Genomic DNA, 23,311 nt, shown 5'->3' on the forward strand with positions numbered 1-23,311 from the left:
CTGAAGGAAAAAGAACCAGACCTAATGGGAATTGTAGAAACAAAATTAAAAGGTCCACTACCACCCAACAGTGTAGGACATGAGGCATATAATTATTGGATTAGAAACAGAGAGACAAAACAAGGGGGTGGAGTTATGTTCCTGACTAAGAAGGATATAAACATGAGGTGTGTCACATATGGAAAGAATACAGTAGAGATGATTATGATGGAAGTGGAAGAGAGAGATAAGAAGAGCAGAAAGTTTGTGATAAATTATGTGCCTCCAAAAACAGCCTCGTGGGAAGAGAGTGAACATAAAATTATGTTAGAAGACATAAGGATAACATTAAATAAGATAATGGAAGATGGAGGATGAATAGTTATGATGGGCGACTTTAATTGCAAAGAAGTCTGCTGGGAAGAGATGACAGTAAAGTGTGGAGACAGCTCATGGGGAAATGTTCTACTCGAGATGATTATTGACCATATGATGACACGGGATCCAGGCCGGATAGCGACTGTCAAAACAGCGACAGTCATAATAGCGGCTTCATAAGGGCGACGTAATCAGGTGAGCGACTTTCAAAACAGTGACTGTCATAATGGCGACCGCATTATAACAGCGACTGTAACAATAGCAACTTTACTATCAACCGGTCAGAATGGTCGCAGACTTATGTTTCAATTGCTTGTGTTTTCGTGATTGTATTTACGTGTTCAATTGTGTTTACTTTGTGAGATAGGTTCAGAATGAATTATGCCCAAAAGGTCGCAGACTTATGTTTCTATCTCTCATGTTTATTTGTTCATGTTTACATGTTTATGTTCACTTTGTGAGATAAGTTCACTGAAGTGAATTTACTAGTCGGTCGCTCGGTCGTCGGTCATAGTAATGTTTGGGTTGTTAAGACTTGAATACAAATGGCTAAAGCCGACAAGAATGTGAAGAACAACACCATGTGAAGTCGAAGCCTATATTGGTAGTACAACGTTTTGCTCGTTAGAGCTTTATCAAGAACACTGACATTGGTGCTCACAGAATGTCCCACTACTTGAATATTACTATTAAAATAATGGAAGGTCAGCAACAACAAAAGGAACCAACAAGAAGACTAATCCTACCAACCAGCAACGTCACCTCCCTCCTCACCCGGACACTTGAGCCGAGTAATATTCAAGTAGTGGGACATTCTAAGGACCATCAAGGATCTGACAAAACAGCAGGACAAAAAGGACGCAAGTTGGAGCAAGTCCAATCCTTCCTCCCTCCGTGGGTTGGTGTTCTTCCCCTACCCTTACCCACCCCACCCCTCCCTTGCTCGAGACCTTCCTCTGTGGTCCCTCCGGCTGACTATATGACTTTCTGTTGTTTGGCTTGACTAGCCTTTTTTTTTTTTTTTTTTTTAATCATGTGACTTCTATAGCTAGTCCAAATAAAATGTTGATTTCGATTCCCTCTAGGTTTCAATTTTTTATTACTGAGCAGTTTCATGCAGTTGATGCGATGATGTCGCTGTTATGACAATCGCTATCATGTGGTCGCTGTTGTGATAGTCGCTGTTTTAAAAGAGTCGCTGTTGTGAAGTCGCTCTATTGACAGTCGCTGTTATTACAGTCGCTATTCTGAACCCGAGCCAATGACACAATGGATACAGGAGAATACTAGGTATAGAAATGAAGAAGAACCATCAAGACTTGACCTAATAATCACATCTGAACCTAGAATAGTGGAAAAGATTGAATATAAAACACCAATAAGTAAAAGTGACCACATATTGATTGAACTGGAACTAAATGAGGAAAAATACATGAAAAGAAATGAACAATATAGAAAAGGAAGAATGATGTATGAAAAAACAAAATTTGATCAAATAAGAGAATTCTTTCAAAAAGAAAACTGGGAAAGAATATACAAAGAAGAAACAACAGTGGAAGAGAAATGGAATATTTTGACAAAATATTAATAAAAAAAAGGAGTGGAAAAGTATGTCCCAAGACAAAAACAAGAAAAAGAATATGTAAAGTGCTAATACAACAAAAGTTGTAGGGAGTTAAAAGACAAAAGAGATAAAGCATGGACCAAATGGAAGGCAAAAGACCTGAAAAATGGAAAATATATACTTGTTATAGAAATGACTATGTACAAGCGTGCAGAGAGGAAAAGAGAAACTATGAAAAAGATGTCATGGAAAAATGTAAAGATCAACCAAAATTATTTTACAGATTTGTAAGCAACAAACTGATTAACAAACAAGATTTGGAGAAATTAAGACAAGGAGTTGGATACACAGAGGAAATAGAAATGGCAGAAATTATGAACAAGCATTTTAAATCAGTGTTTACAAGGGAGAACATACAACCTGAAGAGATCGAATGGAAAGAGAAAGTCCCCCCTATGAAAGAAATAGAAGTAACAAAGAATGAAATAATGAAACACTTGAGTAATCTTGATGTCAGAAAATTGCATGGACCAGATGAAATAGCAAACTGGATTTTGAAAGAATGCAGGAATGAACTGGCACAGAAAATACATAACATAATAAACAGTTCCTTGAGAGAAGGAAAAGTTCTAGAAGATTGGAAAAAAGCAAATATAGTATCTATATATAAAGGGGGAAATAAAGAAGACCCTACCTTCTATAGACCAGTCTCTCTAACAAGTACAATAGCATAAATTTATGAAAGAATTGTCAAAAGTAGATGGGTAAAGTATTTAGAAAAAAACAGCGTGCTTAATCCAAGACAATTTGGATTCAGACAAGGACGATCATGCATCACCAATTTAATATGTTTCTATTCAAGGCTAATAGATATAATACAAGAAAGAGATGGATGGGCTGATTGTGCATTTCTAGACCTAAAAAAAGCTTTTGACAAAGTACCACATAAGAAGTTGCTTAAGAAATTAGAAACCGAAGGAGGAATACAGGGCAAACTGCTTAAATGGATGGAAGACTTTTTGCAAGAAAGAAAAATGAGAGTAGTGATAAGAGACAAACACTCAAATTAGGATGAAGTAATAAGTGGTGTTCCACAAGGAACAGTTCTGGTCCCAATAATGTTTGCTATATATATTAATGATATGGATGAAAAATTGAAAGTTATATGAGCTTCTTTGCAGATGATGCAAGACTGTTAAAAAAAGTGAACACGGAAGAAGATTGTGAGTCACTACAGAGTGATCTAAATAAAGTCTGGGAATGGAGTAGGAAGTGGGAGATGGAGTTCAATACTAAAAAGTGTAGTATAATGGAATTTGGAAAAAGCAAAAACAGAATAACAGGATCATATAAATTGGGAGAAGAAGAATAAGAAAAGTTGAAAATGAGAAGGACCTGGGAGTCATTATTATGAATAATATGTCACCTAAGAAACATATAAACAAGATTTTTGGAGAAACTTATAATTTAATAAGAACAATCAAAGTGGCATTTACATACTTGGATGAAGAAATGGTTAAGAAAATACTAATCACTTTTACAAGACCAAGATTGGAATATGCAGCAATGATGTGGTCACCAAGTACAAAAAAATGTATAACAAAACTTGAAAGAATACAAAGAGCAATTACAAAATTGGCACCAACACTCTCAAAACTATCATATGAAGAGAGACTAGCAAAACTTGAGCAAAAGACACTAGAGCAAAGAAGAGAGGAGATTTGATAACTATTTACAGAATCATGAAAGGCATAGAAATTATTGATAGAGAGGATCTAATAAAATGGGACGATAGAAATACAAGAGGACACGGAAAGAAAATCAAGAAAGACAGCTATAGAAGAGATCTGAAAAAGAACAGCTTTCCTCAAGAGAAATAGACATTTGGAACAAGTTAGATGAGAAAGTGGTGTGTGCAAAAACAATACATGAATTTAAAAATAGTTTAGATAAAATGAGATATGAAGATGGACACCACGAGCATAGCTCCTCTTCCCGTAAAATACAACTAGGTAAATACCTGTCGGTTGAGGTGACAGTGAAGTTCGGACTCTGGAGTTATCCAAGGATTTCAAGGATCACAATGACAAGGAAGTACCTGTGTTGTATTTATAGGGAATGGGAAAGCTCATGGTGTAGTGGGAAGGTGAGAAAAAAGGAGAAGGGGAGGGATTACTGAGGGAAATGGAAGGAAATGAGGAAGGGGAGGGCTTGGTCCAGGAGACCAGGCGACTTGTAAATAAACGAAGGATGAATGATGATTTTGAGGAAGAAGGGATTAGCAAAAATGTAAAGATTAGAAATATAGATAAGAGCAGGACAATAGAAGGTGAAGATAATAATTTCCAGGGATTTAATGGGGGGGGGGATACCAACCTTCCCCGATTAGCAAGACTAGAGGAAAAACTTCAGAAAATGACCAAACATTGGGAGAGTACGTTCGGTAAAATATCAAAGATTGCGCAGAGAGTTGAAAAACTGGAAGAACTAGTGAAGGTGAACAAAGACCTAACTAAAGAAATAGAAGAATTAAAAAGACAGTTAAAAGAAGTAAAAAATGAGAATGCGGAATTAAAGAGGAATAATAAAGAGAATAAAGAGTCCATAGCAAAAGAAGCACAAGGTTGGAAAAAAATACAAGAGAACAGTAAAATTGCATTTACTGACATAATAAAACAGCAAATGAAAGAACAAACTGAAGACTCGGTTATTAAAGTGATGAGACAGAAGGAGAATATAGTAAGAGACTTAGCAGATAAAAAGAAATGTATAATTATATTAGGAATGGAAGAGAAGTATAATCTAAATAGAACCACAAGAATCAATGAGGAATAAGAAAAAGTAAACAGTTTACTAGAATTAGTTGAGGAAGATGAACCTGAAATCATGAAACAAATTGAAGAGATGTATAGACTCGGAAAATATAGTACAGATAAGACCACACAAATTAAGATTAAATTCAGGTCACAAACGACAGCAGAGAATCTTATACTTAATAAAAATAAAATCTGTCATTTCCCGAGATGGGGCGGGCCGGTGGTAAATTGGTTACATCATCGCTTGGCAGGTGTAAGGGTATATTTAGGGTTTCACCCGAGTGTCTTTGTGCTATTGTTTGTTCTCGGAAGAAAATGCCGGAATCTTCACAGTTAAAATTGCAAAGGAACCGTCACTTTTGGAAATGGGTGGCGGAAAAGAAAAAAATGACGAAAGCATCTCAAGCCAGGAATAAACAGTTGATGGGCGAACTGCGAAGGGAACACGCCTCGGGATTTCCAAGTTTGTATAGTAACACTAAAGCGTATTCGGTAAAGGAATCTATAAAGGTGTTTCACCGGAAGTTGCTGTTATTCAACAGGAGATTGAAAGAGGACAAGGATTACAAGTACAGTGACGAAACTTTTGAAAAACTCGAGTTGTTTGATGGAGAAATTTTGCGAGAGAGTACGTGTGAGTTCGAAAAACATTACTTTGCGGGTTATAAGAATTTTACAAAACATGGGGGAAAATCGGATCATGGGGATTACCAAAGGTATTACAGGTAAACGTCGACTTACGATGGCATTAGGTTTCGATAGAGCCATCGTAAGACGATCTCATCGTAAGTCGATCCCCACTCTGTTCCGTGGTCACTGTACCTAGCCTACCTGTATATTAACCACCAGAGATACTGAATATAGCCTATTAAACATGTACAGTAGTTTATTTAATTAATTTTATCCTTTTTACCATATTCAAACACTATAATATGTATTTTCAGTACGGGACTTAAATCTCGCGGGCAGCAGCCAATGCCAGCCGTACGACGTGACGTAATAATACTCGCATCATAAAATATAGTCACCACTTATATCGATCGTTCTCTATTTCACCCGCGAATTTTGAAAACCACAGAGAATGAATCATTTGAGAGAATGTAAAAACACAGGGGCGACTACAATAAATATAATCAAGACGCCTACGTGTGCGGCACCGTATGGAAGGGGTTAAATTAATTATCATATCGTCGTCGTCGTCATCGTAAAGTCGAACAATCGTAAGTCGCGGCCATCGTAAGTCGACGTTTACCTGTATTTGGAAAGAACTCATAATGCTATGCGGCGAATAAACCGAGCCAAAAAGTACGCGATTAAAAAGACTAAATACCAACATTCGCAGAAAGCTGTGGATACTGATGTAGTGGCAGAAATCAAAGAAAATTTCAACATAATAGAAGAAGCAAAGGATTTACTGCAAAAGAAACGTATCGAAGAAGAGCAAGAACGCCAAAGAGAGAAACTATGCGTGCGCAGAAACAGGCGCAAGCTGAATGGATACGAGAAAGAGAAAACCAGAAAAAAATTAATAATGGAGGGAAAAAGAAAATACAGAGGAAACATCTTTAAAAAGAATTTTTCTCCGGAGGAAATTGCTTACTTAGATAGCTTGCGCGAACAGCGTATTTGCCTCAATATAAAAAAGCAAATATTTGTGGAATCATTAGAAGAGTTGTCTACGACATACATAGGGTATATGCGAGAGACTGATAAACAAGGAGTTCCGTCTCATTCGATTGGTGAAATTGGGGCATTTAGGTGTGAACTTTGTCAAGCATTGCTGTGGAAAAACGAACGTAGAACTATCTGTTGCAATGCCGGTCAAACACCAGTATTTTTACTGTCGAAACTTAAAGGAGATCTTAAAGCGTTATATGACAGCACGTCTTCTTCTTCGAAACGTTTTCTACAAAATTTAGTCGGTTTTAATGCGTTATTCTCCTTTACATCTTTTAAAACCACGGGTACGCTTCAAAACAAGCGAGACATTTCAGTATGTTATAAGATCCAAGGAAAGGTGTACCACAGAATTGGTTATCTGAAACCAGAATTATTTGCCGGGAAAAAAAATCCATTCTGGAAATCAGATAATTCATTTTTGGATCTCTACTTCTACCACGACAAGGAACAGCAAATCAAGTTGCGTACCCAGAGTATGCGCGATTGTGTAGTTTCTCTCAGAGCTGAAAAAAGCTATAGGTCGAATAAGCAGACTGATAAGCGTCGAGCGAGAGAGTTAAAAGAAGTTTCACAAAACGAAACTATAATAACTCAGTTGTATAATTACTTGGTGGATAACAATATGTCTCTAGCAGGTATGCTCAGAGAAGTTGTGTGTCATCGCTATACATGGAAAGAGAAAATATTTTCAACTACCCGGTACTTAACGAAAGGACGACGGTTATTTAAACAATTTACAGTAGATAACTACGTGAAGGTAGAATCGAGTAAACTATCATATTTGGAATTCAATCAGAAACAAATCCGTAAAGAAAGAGCGGACATATTGAGTGTTGCAGAGAAAAATGCAACCGGGCAGAGAGTTGTGTTGCCATCCACCTTCATTGGTGGGCCCAGATACATGAAGGGGTGGCAACAGGATGCTCTTGCATATGTAACCTATCTCGGTTCACCAGATTACTTTATAACCTTCACGATGAATCCAAATTGGATTGAACTGCGTGAAGCAATGGACAAAACAGGTCCGTTCGATGCACAGACGAATGAACGCCCCCGATTTGGTGAGCAGAGTATTCAAATTGAAAGTTGATAGTCTCATGGAGGACTTGAAACACAAACATATTTTTGGATGGGTCAGAGCACACCTATACAGTATAGAGTGGCAAAAACGTGGACTACCTCACGCACATATACTGTTGTGGATGGAACAACGCAAGATCTAAGTAAACAGGTCTGACCACTTCCGACCGAATTTCGAAGGTGTTGGCGCAGGGTGTCCGTGACATCTACTGGCTGCGCATAGTGGGGTTCGTTCGTACCATCGCTGTTAGTTGTAACTGAAACGTTCATCAAATAGGTTGTAGCCTCCGCTCGCACCGCTCCACGCAATTGGTTATATTCTGGCAATTTAAATCTATATATATACCGGTATATATAGGTCTTGACAATATGGCTAATTGTGCCATAAAGGGTTGTGGCTCAAACCAAAGAGAAAATAAGCCAAATGTTCATTTTCATCGTTTCCCTGCAAATAAGAAGGTGTGTGAAAGATGGATTGAGCTGTGTGGAAACAAGAACACTATTAATGTTCAAAATGCACGACTCTGCAGTCTTCATTTTGGATCCCCTGATTATAAAAGGCAACTCAAATACGAGCTTCTCGATCTACCAGTGCCTAAGCGTCTCAAAGTCTTGAAGTATGATGCTCTTCCAACACGAAGGATACCAAAACTCGAAGGTAAGAAGATAATAATTACCACTACCTAGTGTATGGATAATCAAATGGTTGTATATAGACCAGAGAGAGAGAGAGGGAGAGGGGGGGTTGAGAGGTTTGAGGGATTTGAAATACCGAGAGCACGAACATGGAAATTGACCGTTATAGCAGTTCGTCATATTCGGTGCTCTCATAAGTGCCAAATAAATTGCAGTTCAACACTATTGTTATTATTATCATCATGTTGGCACGAGAGAGAGAGAGAGAGGACAGTATAAATCTTAGTTTGTGTGTGTGTGTGTGACAACCCTTACAATGCTGGTCAAATATACTACTTCAATGCCCACATCTTTGGCTGTAATTTTGTGCTGGGCTCTAGTAATTATTTTCATAGCTTAAAAGGACAAAACTACCCTTGCATTTTTCCCTTATTTCTCCCCTGTGTCTCCTTGCAAACCGTATCTACAGAGCCAGGAAAGTTAAGTAAGAACAGTGCTTCCACTTTTAGGGTAATTACCCTATTTTAGGGTAATCAAGCCTATGCTGGGGCAAGATCTAAATATATTTAGATCTTGTGCTGGGGTAGAGTTTAGGGTAATGTTTCTTTTAGGGTAATTGGGCAAATTTTGGGGTACAAATAGAGAATCTAGGTCAATCAGACACATTCACATTCCTTTAGAACAAAACCAATCTAGAATATTTTATTTCTTCGACATTGATATTTAAAATAACGAATATATATGATGGACAGGTATGATAATGTTCTGTCCAGTAGCTCTTTGGCTTTTTAACATGGTTTTCAACCAGCGGCAGCGCCAGGAATTTTTAGTAGAAAATGAGAAGGACCTGGGAGTTATTGTTATGAATAATATGTCACCTGAGAAACATATAAATAAGATTTTTGGAGAAACTTATAATTTAATAAGAACAATCAAAGTGGCATTTACATACCTGGATGAAGAAATGGTGAAGAAAATTCTAATCACCCTGATAAGACCAAGATTGGAATATGCAGCAACGATATGGTCACCAAGTACAAAAAAATGTATAAAAAAACTTGAAAGAATACAAAGAGCAATTACAAAATTGGCACCAACACTCTCAAAACTATCATATGAAGAGAGACTAGAAAAACTTGAACTACAGACACTAGAGCAAAGAAGAGAGGAGATTTGATAGCTATTTACAGAATCATGAAAGGCATAGAAATTACTGATAGAGAGAATCTGATAAAATGGGATGACAGAAATACAAGAGGACACGGAAAGAAAACAAAAAGACAGCTATAGAAGAGATTTGAAAAAGAACAGCTTTCCTCACAGAGTAATAGACAGTTGGAACAAGTTAGATGAGAAAGTGGTGTGTGCAAAAACAATACATGAATTTAAAAATAGTTTAGATAAAGTGAGATATGAAGACGGGACCCCACGAGCATAGCTCCCCTTCCCATAAAATACAACTAGGTAAATACATATATATATATATATATATATATATATATATATATATATATATATGCATACATATACACATATATACACACACATATATATATATATATATTAAATAAAGTTATAACTTAGGGTAATTGACACAACTATCTAGGGTAACGAAATTTTTTGCTGTGGAAGCACTGAGTAAGAATGACCGTGGCAGATAGAGGGTTAACAATATATATATTTTTTACAGATGATCCTGACAATGCAACTGCTGTGTCCCACAACAAGGAGAACGAACCTAGTAGGCTAGAACTTTTCCCTGAAACTGAAGCAAGGCAGTCATTGCAAGCAATGCCAATTCAAGGTATGTCTTGTATCATTTGGTAAACTCATCATGTTAGTATTTATGATAAACATTACATGTTAGTATTTATTATATACAATATGATATGTTAGTAATTATGATATACAATATGATTACTAATACAGAGAAAGAGAGAGAGATGTGGAGAGTCAGGAAGGTTAAGTAAGATTGACTGTGGCAGATAAGAGGGTTGAAATATATTTTTTACAGATGATCCTGACAATGCAACTGCTGTGTCCCACAACAAGGAGAACGAACCTGGCAGGCTGGAACTTCTCCATGAAACTGAAGCAAGGCAGTCATTGCAAGCAATGCCAATTCAAGGTATGTCTTGTGTTATTTGGTAAACTCATCATGTTAGTATTTATAATATACATTATATGTTAGTATTTATTATATACAATATGATATGTTATGAATTATGATATACAATATGATTACTAATACAGAGAGAGAGAGAGAGAGAGAGAGAGAGAGAGAGGTGGCGAGAGCCAGGAAGGTTAAGTAAGAATGACCGTGGCAGATAGTGGGTTAACAATATATATATTTTTTACAGATGATCCTGACAATGCAATATGATTACTAATACAGAGATGAAATACGTGTCACAGTACAAATACTATGAAATTTAGACATAGCTAGCTAGATGACAGAGAGAGAGAGAGACTGTATATGGTCCCTAATGATTGTTAATTTGCAGGCAACCCCAACAACGCAGCTGCTGCCCAGCCAGTGTCATCTCGGGGCAAGGATCTCTTGGGAAAGTTATGTGACATCATTGCTGTGCAACAAGAGTTAGAGGCTGTGAAGAAAGAGAGGGATGCATTGCTAAAAGAAAAGGAAGAATGGAGTAAGGAAAGAATTGTGCTCAGAGGAGAAGTGACAAATGTTTATACTAAGGTTAAATATAACTTTAGTAAGTTTTTTTTCACCATCTCAAGTAGAGCATCTGTTAAATGGAACTTGTATTAGACATTGGAGTGATGATGATATTAGTAAGTCCATTGCATTAAGAAATTTAAGCCCAAAAGCCTATAAGTATCTCAAAGAAGTGTGGCAGTTGCCTTTACCATCTGTAACAACACTAAATAGATGGGCATCAAAATTTAACACAGAACCTGGGATTTTGAAGGCTGTGTTTCATTTACTAGAGCATGAGGCTAAGGACATGCGTGAAGATGACAGACTATGTGTTTTGTCCTTTGATGAATGTAGTGTTGCATATGAGTGGGTATTTGACAAGAAAACAGATACATTAATAGATCCTAAGAATAGAGCCATGTGTGTCATGATTCGCGGCCTTGTGAAACAATGGAAGCAGCTTGTCTATTATGATTTTGATTGCCGTCTAACCAAAGAAATTTTGTTTGATATCATACAGAATATAGAAGCGGCTGGTTTCATTGTTTTAGCAATGGTCAGTGACCTTAGTCCAACAAACATAAGGTTATGGAAGGATTTAGGTATTTGTATGGACAAATCCTCTTTTTGTAATCCAGCTGCCCCTAATTGGAATGTCCATGTCTTTGCTGATACACCTCATCTTGTCAAATTAATAAGAAATTTTTTTTTAGATTCTGGTTTCACATTGGCAAATGGAAGCTGTGTTACCAGTGATTGTGTCAAGGAAATAATATTTAAAAGTATCAGTGATTTGAAACCAGCTCATAAATTATCTGAAAGGCACATCACTGTACAGGGTGTAAAAAGAATGAACGTCAAGCTTGCAACACAACTTTTATCTGAGACAACAGCAAAGACCATACAGTATTTCGGAGGTAAAGGGCTTCTGAAAAGTAAAGACTGGAAAGAGACAAGCAAATTTATTTCAATTGTAGATGCATGGTTTGATGTCATGAACTCTAGACTTCTTTATGATAGGAAGCCCTCTAGGAATGCTTATGGTATTCAACTTGCTCATCAAGACAGTGTACTGGAGGAAATGATCACCATTGCAAAGAGTATCAAAATCACTGGAAGAAATCACCTTTATTAATTTCAGAGAGGTCTAGTTGTCTCATCTCAGTCTTTGCAGAACTTATATGAAATGGTCAAAGAAAAGTATGGTCTTACATACATACTGACATACAGGCTAAACCAAGATGGGCTGGAACATTTCTTTGGCTACATCAGGCAAATGGGTTCTACATATGATCATCCATCACCTCTTGCTTTCAAATATAGAATAAGAGCCCATCTTCTTGGCAAAGATAGCAAATTGATGGGGAGCAAGTACAACGTAATACCTGAAAATAATGTACCCATGATGAGTGATTCATTCACCAAAGACATAAGCAATTCTGATCAGGAGAATAGTGTGACTGATTCATTGCAAAATGAATTAAGCTTATCAGCAATGATATTAACTAACTTGCATATTGATGATATTGATGATCCATACATTTCTGAGAGAAAAAATCTAGATTTTCCTGATGATAGCATTCCATTTTTAAATTTGGGAAGTGAAATGAAAAAAGAAGGATTGTGCTATTTTGGTGGATATATTGCTTTCAAATTTCCACAATATGAATTTCTTGGATCACATGTAACATCACACAATAATTCATGGAATGCTATAGCTAGTTGGAAGTCTGGTGGTTTAATGACACCAAGTGAGAGTTTTTTGTGTGATCTTGAGAAAATGGAACACATGTTCTTATGTTACCATGGCCAGAAATCACTAACACCAGGAACAAACTCCACAGAGAAATTAACAGTGCAAATCTGTACATATGTGACATTGGTTCAAGAGGTTATTCATTTTTTTATAAGGACACGCATCTTTTTAGAATGCGTAACCTAAATAGAAATCTAAGGCTTCACAAAAGTGAAAAAAGGAAATATTCTAAACTAGTGTTTTAGAGAAAGTGAAACAGGATGCATATGATATTTTGTGCGTTGAGTTAACCCAAACAAATGGACAAAAAATGAATGTAGGACTAGAAATTGGTTGAATGATGGAAAACACAGAGTTGTTTTAAATGGAAAAACTTCTAGATGGAAAAATGGTACAAGTGGAATTCCTCAGGCCCAAGAACGGATTCTTGGGCCACTTCTATTCATATACATATACCAAGGTTTTTTCCCCCTTCCAAGGGAGGTAGCCAAAAAGGGAAAGGCATAAAAACACTCCCACCCATTTCATCCCCAAATACACTCCACACCCCTCCCACCCTTCCTCTCATCTGAGCACCTCCTGGATGACGGGTCATCCCTGCACCCCGCCCACCGCCCTGGGTCAGAAGCAGTGTCGCAAGACACAGTACATCCACAGCAAGGCCGCTTCATTTAATCGGCGACCCCCCCTATTCATAGTATATATAAATGATATAGCCAGAAATTTTGATCTGGAAACAAAGAAGCTTCTGGTCTCAGCCTTGTTACAACATCACTTTGATTATGCTTGTAGCTCTCAGTACAGTAGTCTGAGCAGAAAAAACCAGTCCCAGCTACAGGTTACACAATAAGATAATTAGATTCATACTAAACCTACCTCAATGTAGTCATATTGGTATTGAAGAATTTAGCAAGGTAGGAATGTTACCTGTAAAATATCGTGTCCAGCAGCTGAAACTAAACCAGGTTTACAATGTCATTCATAATTCTGCTCCCTCATATGTGAGCTGTAATTTTACATTATCGGCTAAGAACCAAACCCGGAACAGTCAAGAGTCTCTTTTTGTACCTCATGCAGGTCCCTTCATTCGAGTACTGGTCCCCTGTACCCTACCTCTGGTGCCTCAGGTTATAATGTACTACTCCTTGGTACATACATACATACATACATATACCAAGGCTTTTTCCCCCACAAGGGAGGTAGCCAAAAAGGGAAAGGCATAAAAACACTCCCACCCATTTCATCCCTACATACACTCCACACCCCTCTCACCCTCCCTCTCATCTGAGCACCTCCTGGATGACGGGTCATCCCTGCACCCTGCCCACCGCCCTGGGTCAGAAGCAGTGTCGCAAGACACAGCACATCCACAGCAAGGCCGCTTCATTTAATCGGCGACCCCCACTCTCCGTCCCCCCTTGCATATAAGGAGAGGACGGGGAGAAAATCCCTTCGGGCTGCGTCAAAATTTACTCACTCATACTACCCCACCCCCCTGCCCATTCCTCCTCATGCAATCACAACATCATCCATATACAACCATTCTCCACTCACCTCTGTCTTCCGTCCTCTCTCTTCCTTCCTCAACAGACATTCCCCTCTTCCCCAAAGCCCCCTTCACCCCATCCATCCACCTCATCCTAGGACGTCCCCTCATGTTCACTCCCTCCACATCTGCCTTCCATACCTCTTTTACTAGTCTTTCTTCACTCATTCTTTCCATGTGTCCAAACCATCCTAATATTCTTTCATCAACCCTATCTCCCAAATCCTTTTTCACCCCTGTTCTCCTCCTCACCTCATTTCTCACTCTATCCAGCCTAGTAACCCCCACCATACTTCTCAGACACCTCATCTCAAACACATTCAAACTCCTTCTCTCTTCTTCTCTTATGTTCCACGTTTCTGCCCCATACAGTGCTGTTGGCACAATCACTCCTTCATACAGTCTCCTCTTCGCATCCATTCCCAAATGTCTATTCCTCATTACACTCTTTAATCCACCAAGGCATTTACTCGCTTCTCTCAATCTACATTCTACCTCCACCTTCACTCCACCTTTTCCTGCTACACTTGCACCCAAGTATCTAAAACTATCCACTTCCTCCAGTCGCTCTCCCTTAATGTTCACTTCCAGTCTACTGCCACCTTCACCCCTTGTACATCTCATCACCTTACTTTTACCTACATTTATCTTTAGCTTTCTTCTATCACATACTCTCCCAAACTCTGCCACCAGCTTCCTCAATCCCTCCTCTGACCCTGCCACAAGCGCAGTGTCGTCCGCAAACAACAGCTGGCTCACCTCCCACTTTTCTCCATTTTCTTTAACCATCTCCAATCCCTGACCCACTACCCTAGCATTCACCTCTCGCACCACCCCATCCATGTATAAGTTGAACAGCCAGGGCGACATAACGCATCCTTGACGAAGTCCCACCTTTACCTCAAACCACTCACTCTCTCCATTTCTAATCCTGACACAAGCTCTACTACTCTCATAAAAACTCTTGACAGCTCCTAGAAGCTTTCCTCCTATCCCATAAATCTGCATAACCTCCCACAGTGCCTTTCTGTCTACCCTATCATACGCCTTTTCCAGATCCATAAAAGCCCAAAAAACATCCTTCCCCTTTCCTATAGCTTTCTCACATATCTGTCTTACCACAAAGATCTGATCTACACAACCTCTACCTGTCCTAAAACCACACTGTTCCTCACCAATTACTCCTTCCGTTCCTCTCCTAATCCTCTCAATTAAGATCCTCCCATAAGCCTTCCCTACTACACTTAACAGGCTAATCCCTCTGAAACTACTACATTCACACTTGTCCCCTTTTCCCTTGTAAAGAGGAACTATACAGGCACTTCTCCAGTCCTCCGGTACTCTACCCTCTCTCCAGCAAACATTAAATAACCTCACCAACCAGTCCACCATCACTGAACCTCCCTTTTTCAGACATTCTGCATGGCATCCATCCAGACCAGGTGCCTTACCTGCTTTCATCATCTTTACAACTGCCTTCACCTCATCCTTCCTTATTTCTCCTCCATTCTCCTCACTCATCACTTTCATTTTCTTCGCATTTCCCACTGCAGCTATCTTTCCTTCCCTATCCTCCTTCACATTTAGCAACTCCCTAAAATATTCTGCCCATCTTCCCCTTACTGCCATCTCTTCCATTATCATCTCTCCATCTGTACCTTTTACCTTTTCTTCTCTACTTGATTCGCCTCCTCTTCCTCTTTATTTCTTTCCAAAACATCTTTTTATTACTTTCAAAATTTTCTGTCATACTCCTACCCCATTTCACATCTGCTCTCCTCTTTGCCTCCTTTACCTTTTGCTTTACTTCTCTTTTCTTTTCTTTGTACGTCTCGTATGACTCCCCCGTCCTCTTTTGTAACCAATCTGTGAATGCTCGCTTCTTCTCTTCTACAACCTTCTTTGTTTCCTCATCCCACCATTCACTACCCTTACTCCTTGGTGCTCATAGTAATTGCCCACTCTGTCCTGATATTCAGGTTAAATGTTAGATTTAATTAATAGGTGACCCTAGCTGCAGTGTAGGATTCACTATAACTACATGTTGTTACAGATGTAGAATATTGTAGTATATAATTAATGGTACTACTCTGATATAGTACTCACTCATACATGTTGATACAGATGTAGAAAAATGCAGTATATCATTAATGGTACTACCCCGATATAGTACTCACTCATACTGTTTTGTTACAGTTTAACATTATTTTGTTGTTCCTTTGCTTAATGCAATGTTCCTTTTGGATGGTGCTCTAATTTTTGGACTCAATGTTCCTATGTGTACAAACATTTCAGTAATATTAGCAAAACTATAACAATGTTTATGTGTCATATGTGTATTGACTGGTATTACTCATGCAGTATATTATTAATGGTACTACCCCGATATAGTACTCACTCATACTGTTATGTTACAGTTTAACATTATTTTGTTGTTCATTTACAGTTAATGCAATGTTCCTTTTGGATGGTGCTCAAATTTTTAGACTCAATGTTCCTATGTGTACAAACATTTCAGTAATATTAGCAAAACTATAACAATGTTTATGTGTCATATGTGTACTGACTGGTATTACTCATGAGTGTCTCTGGTCCCCTCAACCTCCTATGTATGTTGTCCGTGTGACTTAGTGTAGAATAATAACCTGATGAGGACCACAATGGAAATAAGGGTACATGCTTTTTGTGTTATCCTCGGCAATTTACATTTATTATTTCGAACTATGTGTTCTTGTCATTATTTGCACTTCATGTACATTGATTTATTGCCAAATAAAGTCTATCTATCCAAGCAGTGTATTTCAGCCTCTGAGAAAGCAAATAAGATTCTAGGACTGATTGCACGATCTTTTGATTTCAAAAGTCCATCACTCATTAACAAGCTATATAAATCGTTAGTTCGTCCACATTTGGAATATGCTGTTTCCGTATGGTCACCGAATCTCATTAAAAACATTGACAGACTGGAAAAAGTACAACGGTGAGCCACAAAACTGATTCCAATTATCAAAAATAAATCATACGAAAATCGACTAAAACATATAAATCTGTTTTCCCTAAAAAAGCGTAGACTCAGAGGTGACTTGATACAGGTCTTCAACATTCTAAAGGGAATTGACATCAAAAGTGACAATTTTCACATTGAATGAGAATCAGACAAGAAACAATGGTCTCAAACTCCAGAAATAGATTCAATTTGGAAGTAGGTAGAAACAACTTTGCCAACCATGTAGTTAATGAATGGAATAAACTTCCTGCTGAGGTAGTGCAATGTAGTTCAGTTTGAAGCTTTAAGAATTGTTTAGATAAACACCTAAGCAAGATGCTGTAATGATTATACTTTATTTCATATCATTTGTTTTTGTTTTGTTATCATTTGTCTGTTTTGATTTTCATTTATTATTAGTTATATTTCAATTCATTATTATTTACTATTTACCTGTTTGTTTATCATCTAACTATAGCATTTATTTATGTATCTTATTTGTTATTTACATTATTATAGTTTTTATTTATCAATTTATTATTATGATTTTTTTTTTTCGCATCTGACCTAGATATGGGCCAAAAGGTCTCCTGTTGGCATGCTCCGCCTTTGTAATCCTTTGTAGTCAAATAAAAGTTATTACCTGTCATTTCGGTTTTGATATTCCATTGTATGTGTGTGAGAGAGAAAGAGAGAGAGAATGTTTACGTACAAGCACACACTAATCATTATCATCATCTTTGACGCCTGCTCCCAGGAGCTCCCACAATGAGATGACCATGGCAGAAGAGCTTCCATCTCTATCCAAACACACTCTCCTTGCCTGCTCAAGATCTCTCAATGATCTTTCACACCTCTCAGTCACTGACATACTCCTGCACCCTATCCCTCCATCGTTTTACTGGAGGTCACCCTTTAACATACCCCCCCTCTATCTCACATACACCCTCTTGGTCATCCTACTCTCTTCCATTCGCTCCATTTGGCCAAACCACTTTAACGTCTATCTCTACCTCTTCAACCAAGGTCGTATATATAGACCTTGTCTTCAACCACAACATTTCTTCCCCTCGCCTTTGAGACCCATTGGAAAAAGCTCATGCACACTTTTATTACTCATTCTATCCATTCTACTTACACCACAAGCACTTCTCACTTAACTCATTTCCACTGCATGCACTCTACACCTGACTCTTATTCCAAAGCCATGTTTCAATTGCATATGTGAGGTTTGGTACTATTATTGCATTTCTTAAATCCCTTTTGGCCACACGCACATACTAATGCATCACAATTTTTTTTACGAGTCCCAGCAGCAACAGGTATATAACACACACCCACACAATTGTCGGTTTGACAGCGAAGATTGGAACGCCGGAAAAAACGAAAAAAAAAACGCAGTTTTCGTGGATTTCAACTACGAGGAAATAACTTTTTGTATTAGTAGGGAAGGGGAAAGCTCATGGTGTAGAAAGGGAAGAAGGGGAGGGAAATGGAAGGAAATGAGGAGGGAGACGAACGAGCTCCCCCTGACAGCAGAAAAATATAAACAAGAGGTCTGCTAACAACACAGGGGAAATCGAAAATATCAGTAAAAGCATTAAGGTTAAAATATAGATAAGAACAACACAATGGAAAGTAGAAACAATACATGAATTTAAAAACAGTTTAGATAAAATGAGATATGAAGACGGGACACCACGAGCATAGTTCCCCTTCCCGTAAAATACAACTAGGTAAATACACACTGATAATAGCAATGAGCTAGAGAGAGATAACGGGAGGGGGGGGGAATATAATAATTCCAGTCTTCCTTAGTGTTTCACTGTTTTCTTCGGTGTTCCACAAAGAGAAAACGGACGCATCCAAATGACGTCAGAAGCTGCGCAGAACTGCTCCAGCGGTCAGACCTGTTTACTTAGATCTTGGAACAACGCGTGTCCGCTGAAACTGTCGCTCAGTTGATTTCGGCAGAAATTCCGGACAAGGAAAAGGAGCCAAGACTTTACGATGTTGTCACAAAGTGTATGATACACGGACCGTGTAAAGGATACGATGAATCGAATCTTTGTTGCCAAGGAAAACACACGAGAGGGCAAAAGTGCGGAAAAGGATTCCCTAAAACTTGCAGAAAAGATTTATTGTTTGGAAACAATGGGTACCCCGAATATAAGAGGAGATCAATTGGTGAAGGGGGCAATTGTTTTCAAGTCAAAATCAAGGACGAGATGAAAACGATAGATAATTCATGGGTAGTGCCATACAACGCGTATTTGTGTTTAAAGTACAATGCTCACATCAACGTGGAATGCTCAAATTCAATTTAATGCATAGCTTACGTCACCAAGTACGTTAATAAAGGGTGTGATCGTATCCTTTTTACCAAGACAACTGGGAGTGGTGATGTGAATGAGGTCAAAAACTACCAGGAGGCAAGATTTGTAAATGCCAATGAAGCCACTTGGAAAATATTCAAGTTTGACATTCATAAAAGTTCCCCATCTGTAATAACACTCGATCTTCATTTGGAGGGGGAAAATGAAGTATTTTACACTGATGAGTCCACAAAAGAAGAGATAAAAAAGAAAACCCAGAAAGACACTCAATTAACAGCATTTTTTAAATTGTGTTCGAATAATACGTTCGCTGCTACTTTGCATTATCATGAGTTGCCGAATCATTTCATCTATAATAAAAAGACCTCAAGTTGGGAAGAGAGGTATGGTCGCACATTCTCCCTGGGACGCATACGCGCTGTTACTACCAAGACAGTAGAATTGTTTTATTTGAGGCTTTTGCTTACACATAAGCCGGGCCCCCACGTCGTTTGCGGACTTACGAACAATCGATGGGAAAATGTATGATTCGTACAGAGAAGCCGTCAAAGCTTTGGGTCTTTTAAGTGACGAAGAAACATGGAAAAACACTATATTGGAGATAATTAATCACACAAATAATAGGAATCAGCTTCGAGAAACATATGCAAGCATGTTGGTGTTTTCAGATCTTGAAGATCAATCGGGAATATGGGAGGAGACAAAAGATTTGTTTGCGAGTGACTATCTGCACAAGAATAATTTGACCGATTACAACGATGAAATTTATTTGGACGCGTTAGACGATATTCAAAAACATGTCTGGAATTGTGGGGGAGGACTTATCACTGAATATGTGTTACCCCCTTCGAGGGTTGGAGAAAAGACAGCGAATGTGATTCGAAGAGAAAGGTCTTACAAGAAAATTTTGGGGGAAGAAGTTGCACATAATGTGTGTTTTTTTTTTTTTTTTTATGATAAACAGCGCCAAGTGTATGATGCAGTGTTATATCGAGTGAAGTTTGGAGACCAGTGCAATAATAACGGAATATTTGTGAATGCTGCTGGGGGTACCGGTAAAACATTGTCTTGAATCTTTTGCTCGACAGGGTACACTCCCAAGGAAAAATAGGTTTGGCGGTAGCCTCTACGGGTATTGCAGCAACGGTTCTTCATGAGGTAGGACTGCTCATAACATGTTCAAAATTCCGTTGATGGAATTTAATGAAGTCAGATCCTGTGGAATCAAGAGAAACTCGAGCTCGCAAAATTGTTGCAATTGACGTCGTTGATTGTTTGGGATGAGGTTGTAATGGCTAACAAAAACACGCTAACTGCACTTGACATCACGATGAGAGATATCATCGGTAACGATAAGTTTATGGGTGGTAAGGTGTTTGTTTGTGCGGGAGATTTTAGGAAGATTCTCCCTGTTATTAGGGGTGGTGGAAAGAATGCCGAACTTGAGCACTGCATCAAATCAAGTTACATGTGGAACGATATGAAGTTAGAGTTAACGGAGAATGTACGTCTGAAGAAAGATGATAGAAAAAATATCAAGTTTGCTCAAAGTTTATTAAGGCTGGGGTCTCGCGAGACAGGTCCTGTGGAATTTGGTGAAGACTTTGGCGTGAGAGTTAACTCTCGCAAAGAGTTGGTAGATCGAGTATATGATGACATAGAAAACAATCACCTAAATGCTTCATATTTCGAGAAGCGAGCTATAGTGTCACCCACAAATGTGGATGTGGACAGCGTTAACCAGATGATTTATGACAAATCAAAGGAGAAAGAGGTAGTTTACAACAGTGTTGATACAGCTGTTGAAGAAGGAATGTATATTCAAACTTCAGTTTTCAATGCAATGACGAGTCCTTTTCTTCCGCTGCACCGTCTTCAGGTAAAAGTTGGGGGTGTGTTAATGATTATACGTAACATTTGTCCGCCGAAGTTATGTAACGGAACAAGGATCATAGTCACTAACTTAAAGAAAAATGTTTTGGTTGGTAAAATATTGGGTGGAAGCTACCGAGGGGAACAGGTGATCATACCTAGGATCACCTTAGAGGCGCAAGATACACCTGTTAACTTCAAGCGCAAGCAATTCCCAGTCAAACTGAGCTATGCAATGGCTATCAACAGATCGCAAGGGCAAACGTTTGAGCGCTGTGGGCTTCTTTTGGATACGGTACAGTGTTTCACCCACGGGCAAGTTTACGTGGCGTGTTCAAGGGTAACAAATTGGGATTCATTAATCCTCTATACAGGTTGGCATAAGGTAAATGAAGTATATGTACCAAAACCTGCAATCAATTGCGTTTATAAGGAGCTTTTTGATGAGACCTCATTCAATCCTGAAGTGGACGTGCCAGAGACCACCGCTGTTGGTGAAGCTCCGGTATATAACCTCTCGGAAGAAGACGCAATCGATATGATTCTCCCCGAATGTGTAAACACACATTCCGACAGACTAAAGACTTGAAGAGATTGCACAGGAGTTAGCACAAAAAATATTGGAGGAAATCGGGAAAAAATGCGGACACGATTCTAAAGAACAAGAAACGTCACCGACAAAATATAGGTCCGACACAGAAGAAGAGGCTAGATCTTCGAATAAACGCGGACGTGATGAAGAGGATACAACCCCAAAACCATCTCCTACGAAATGTAAATGTGTTAGTTCAGAAACGCGGACGTGATGAAGAGGATACAACCCCAAAACCATCTCCTAAGAAATGTAAATGTGTTGGTTCAGAAATAAAAGTTGCTTAAATATCAAGTGCTTTCGTATATTACATCTTCAGTGCAACAAGTTCGTATATTACATCTTCAGTATATTACTATCTTAAGCTTTAACGGGCGGAGCCCTGGGCGCGTTAGCGCCCGATAGCGAAGCGAGCAGCGCCGCAGGCCAAGCCCCCCAGCGTAGCAAGGCCGGCACAGCCGGGGGCTTGTATCTTAGCAAAAACAGGGAAACTAGCAACAAGTGAACAATATAAAAAGGTATGGATAAAAAGAGAAATGAATAAAGAGGAAAGAGAGGAGGAAAAAATGAAAAGACAAGCCAAGGAAAAAAAATGAGAACAGAACAGTCAGAAAAAGAGAAATTCTATTGGAGAGTAGTGAATATGAAAGTGAGGAAATACGACATACTAGACAAAAACAAAAGAGAAACAGAAAATACAATGGAAGTAGCAGAAAACTAAGAGTGTCTTACACAAATATAGATGGATTAATAACAGGATTGAATGAGCTGAATGATTATCCGAAGGAAAAAGAACCGGACATAATGGGAATTGTAGAAGCAAATTAAAAGGTCCACTACCACCCAACAGTGTAGGACATGATGCATATAATTATTGGATTAGAAACAGAGAGAAAAAACAAGGGGGTGGAGTTATGTTACTGACTAGGGATATAAATGTGTGGTGTGTCACATATGGAAAGAATACAGTAGAGATGATTATGATGGAAGTGGAAGACAGAGATAAGAAGAGCAGAAAGTTTGTGATAAATTATGTGCCTCCAAAAACAGCCTCGTGGGAAGAGAGTGAACATAAAATTATGTTAGAAGACATAAGGATAACATTAAATAAGATAATGGAAGATGGAGGAAGAATAGTTATGATGGGCGACTTTAATTGCAAAGAAGTCTGCTGGGAAGAGATGACAGTAAAGGGTGGAGACGACTCATGGGGAAAGTCCTACTCGAGATGATTATTGACCATACAATGACACAATGGATACAAGAGAACACTAGGTATAGAAATGAAGAACCATCTAGACTAGACCTAATAATCACATCTGAACCTAGAATAGTGGAAAAGATTGAATATAAAACACCAATAAGTAAAAGTGACCACATATTGATTGAACTGGAACTAAATGAGGAAAAATACATGAAAAGAAA

At 38.5% G+C, this 23,311-nt stretch overlaps 2 protein-coding genes across 12 annotated transcripts in view; one reads left to right on the top strand and one right to left on the bottom strand.

The window, feature by feature from the left end:
• Positions 1–23,311, bottom strand: part of LOC143023561 (uncharacterized) — a 220,511-nt gene that overhangs the window by 95,624 nt on the left and 101,576 nt on the right. The gene's annotated exons all lie outside the window — the stretch shown is intronic.
• LOC143023557 (uncharacterized) lies at positions 7,468–10,946 on the top strand. Its single transcript, XM_076182124.1, has 4 exons — positions 7,468–8,155; positions 9,824–9,937; positions 10,148–10,261; positions 10,638–10,946. Exons 1-4 carry the CDS (start codon positions 7,867–7,869, stop codon positions 10,907–10,909), a joined length of 789 nt encoding a protein of 262 aa, XP_076038239.1. The 5' UTR covers positions 7,468–7,866; the 3' UTR covers positions 10,910–10,946.

The sequence above is a fragment of the Oratosquilla oratoria genome, unplaced genomic scaffold, assembly GCF_046742065.1.
Source record: "Oratosquilla oratoria isolate Oo_2021 unplaced genomic scaffold, ASM4674206v1 SCAFFOLD50, whole genome shotgun sequence".
Lineage (NCBI taxonomy): Eukaryota > Metazoa > Arthropoda > Malacostraca > Stomatopoda > Squillidae > Oratosquilla > Oratosquilla oratoria.

Coding starts and splice junctions, on each gene's coding strand:
- LOC143023557 (XM_076182124.1), top strand. CDS start 7,867: ATGGCTAATTGTGCCATAAAGGGTTGTGGCTCAAACCAAAGAGAAAAT. Junction 8,156..9,823: donor AAGGATACCAAAACTCGAAG/GTAAGAAGATAA, acceptor TATTTTTTACAG/ATGATCCTGACAATGCAACT. Junction 10,262..10,637: donor GCAAGCAATGCCAATTCAAG/GTATGTCTTGTG, acceptor GTTAATTTGCAG/GCAACCCCAACAACGCAGCT.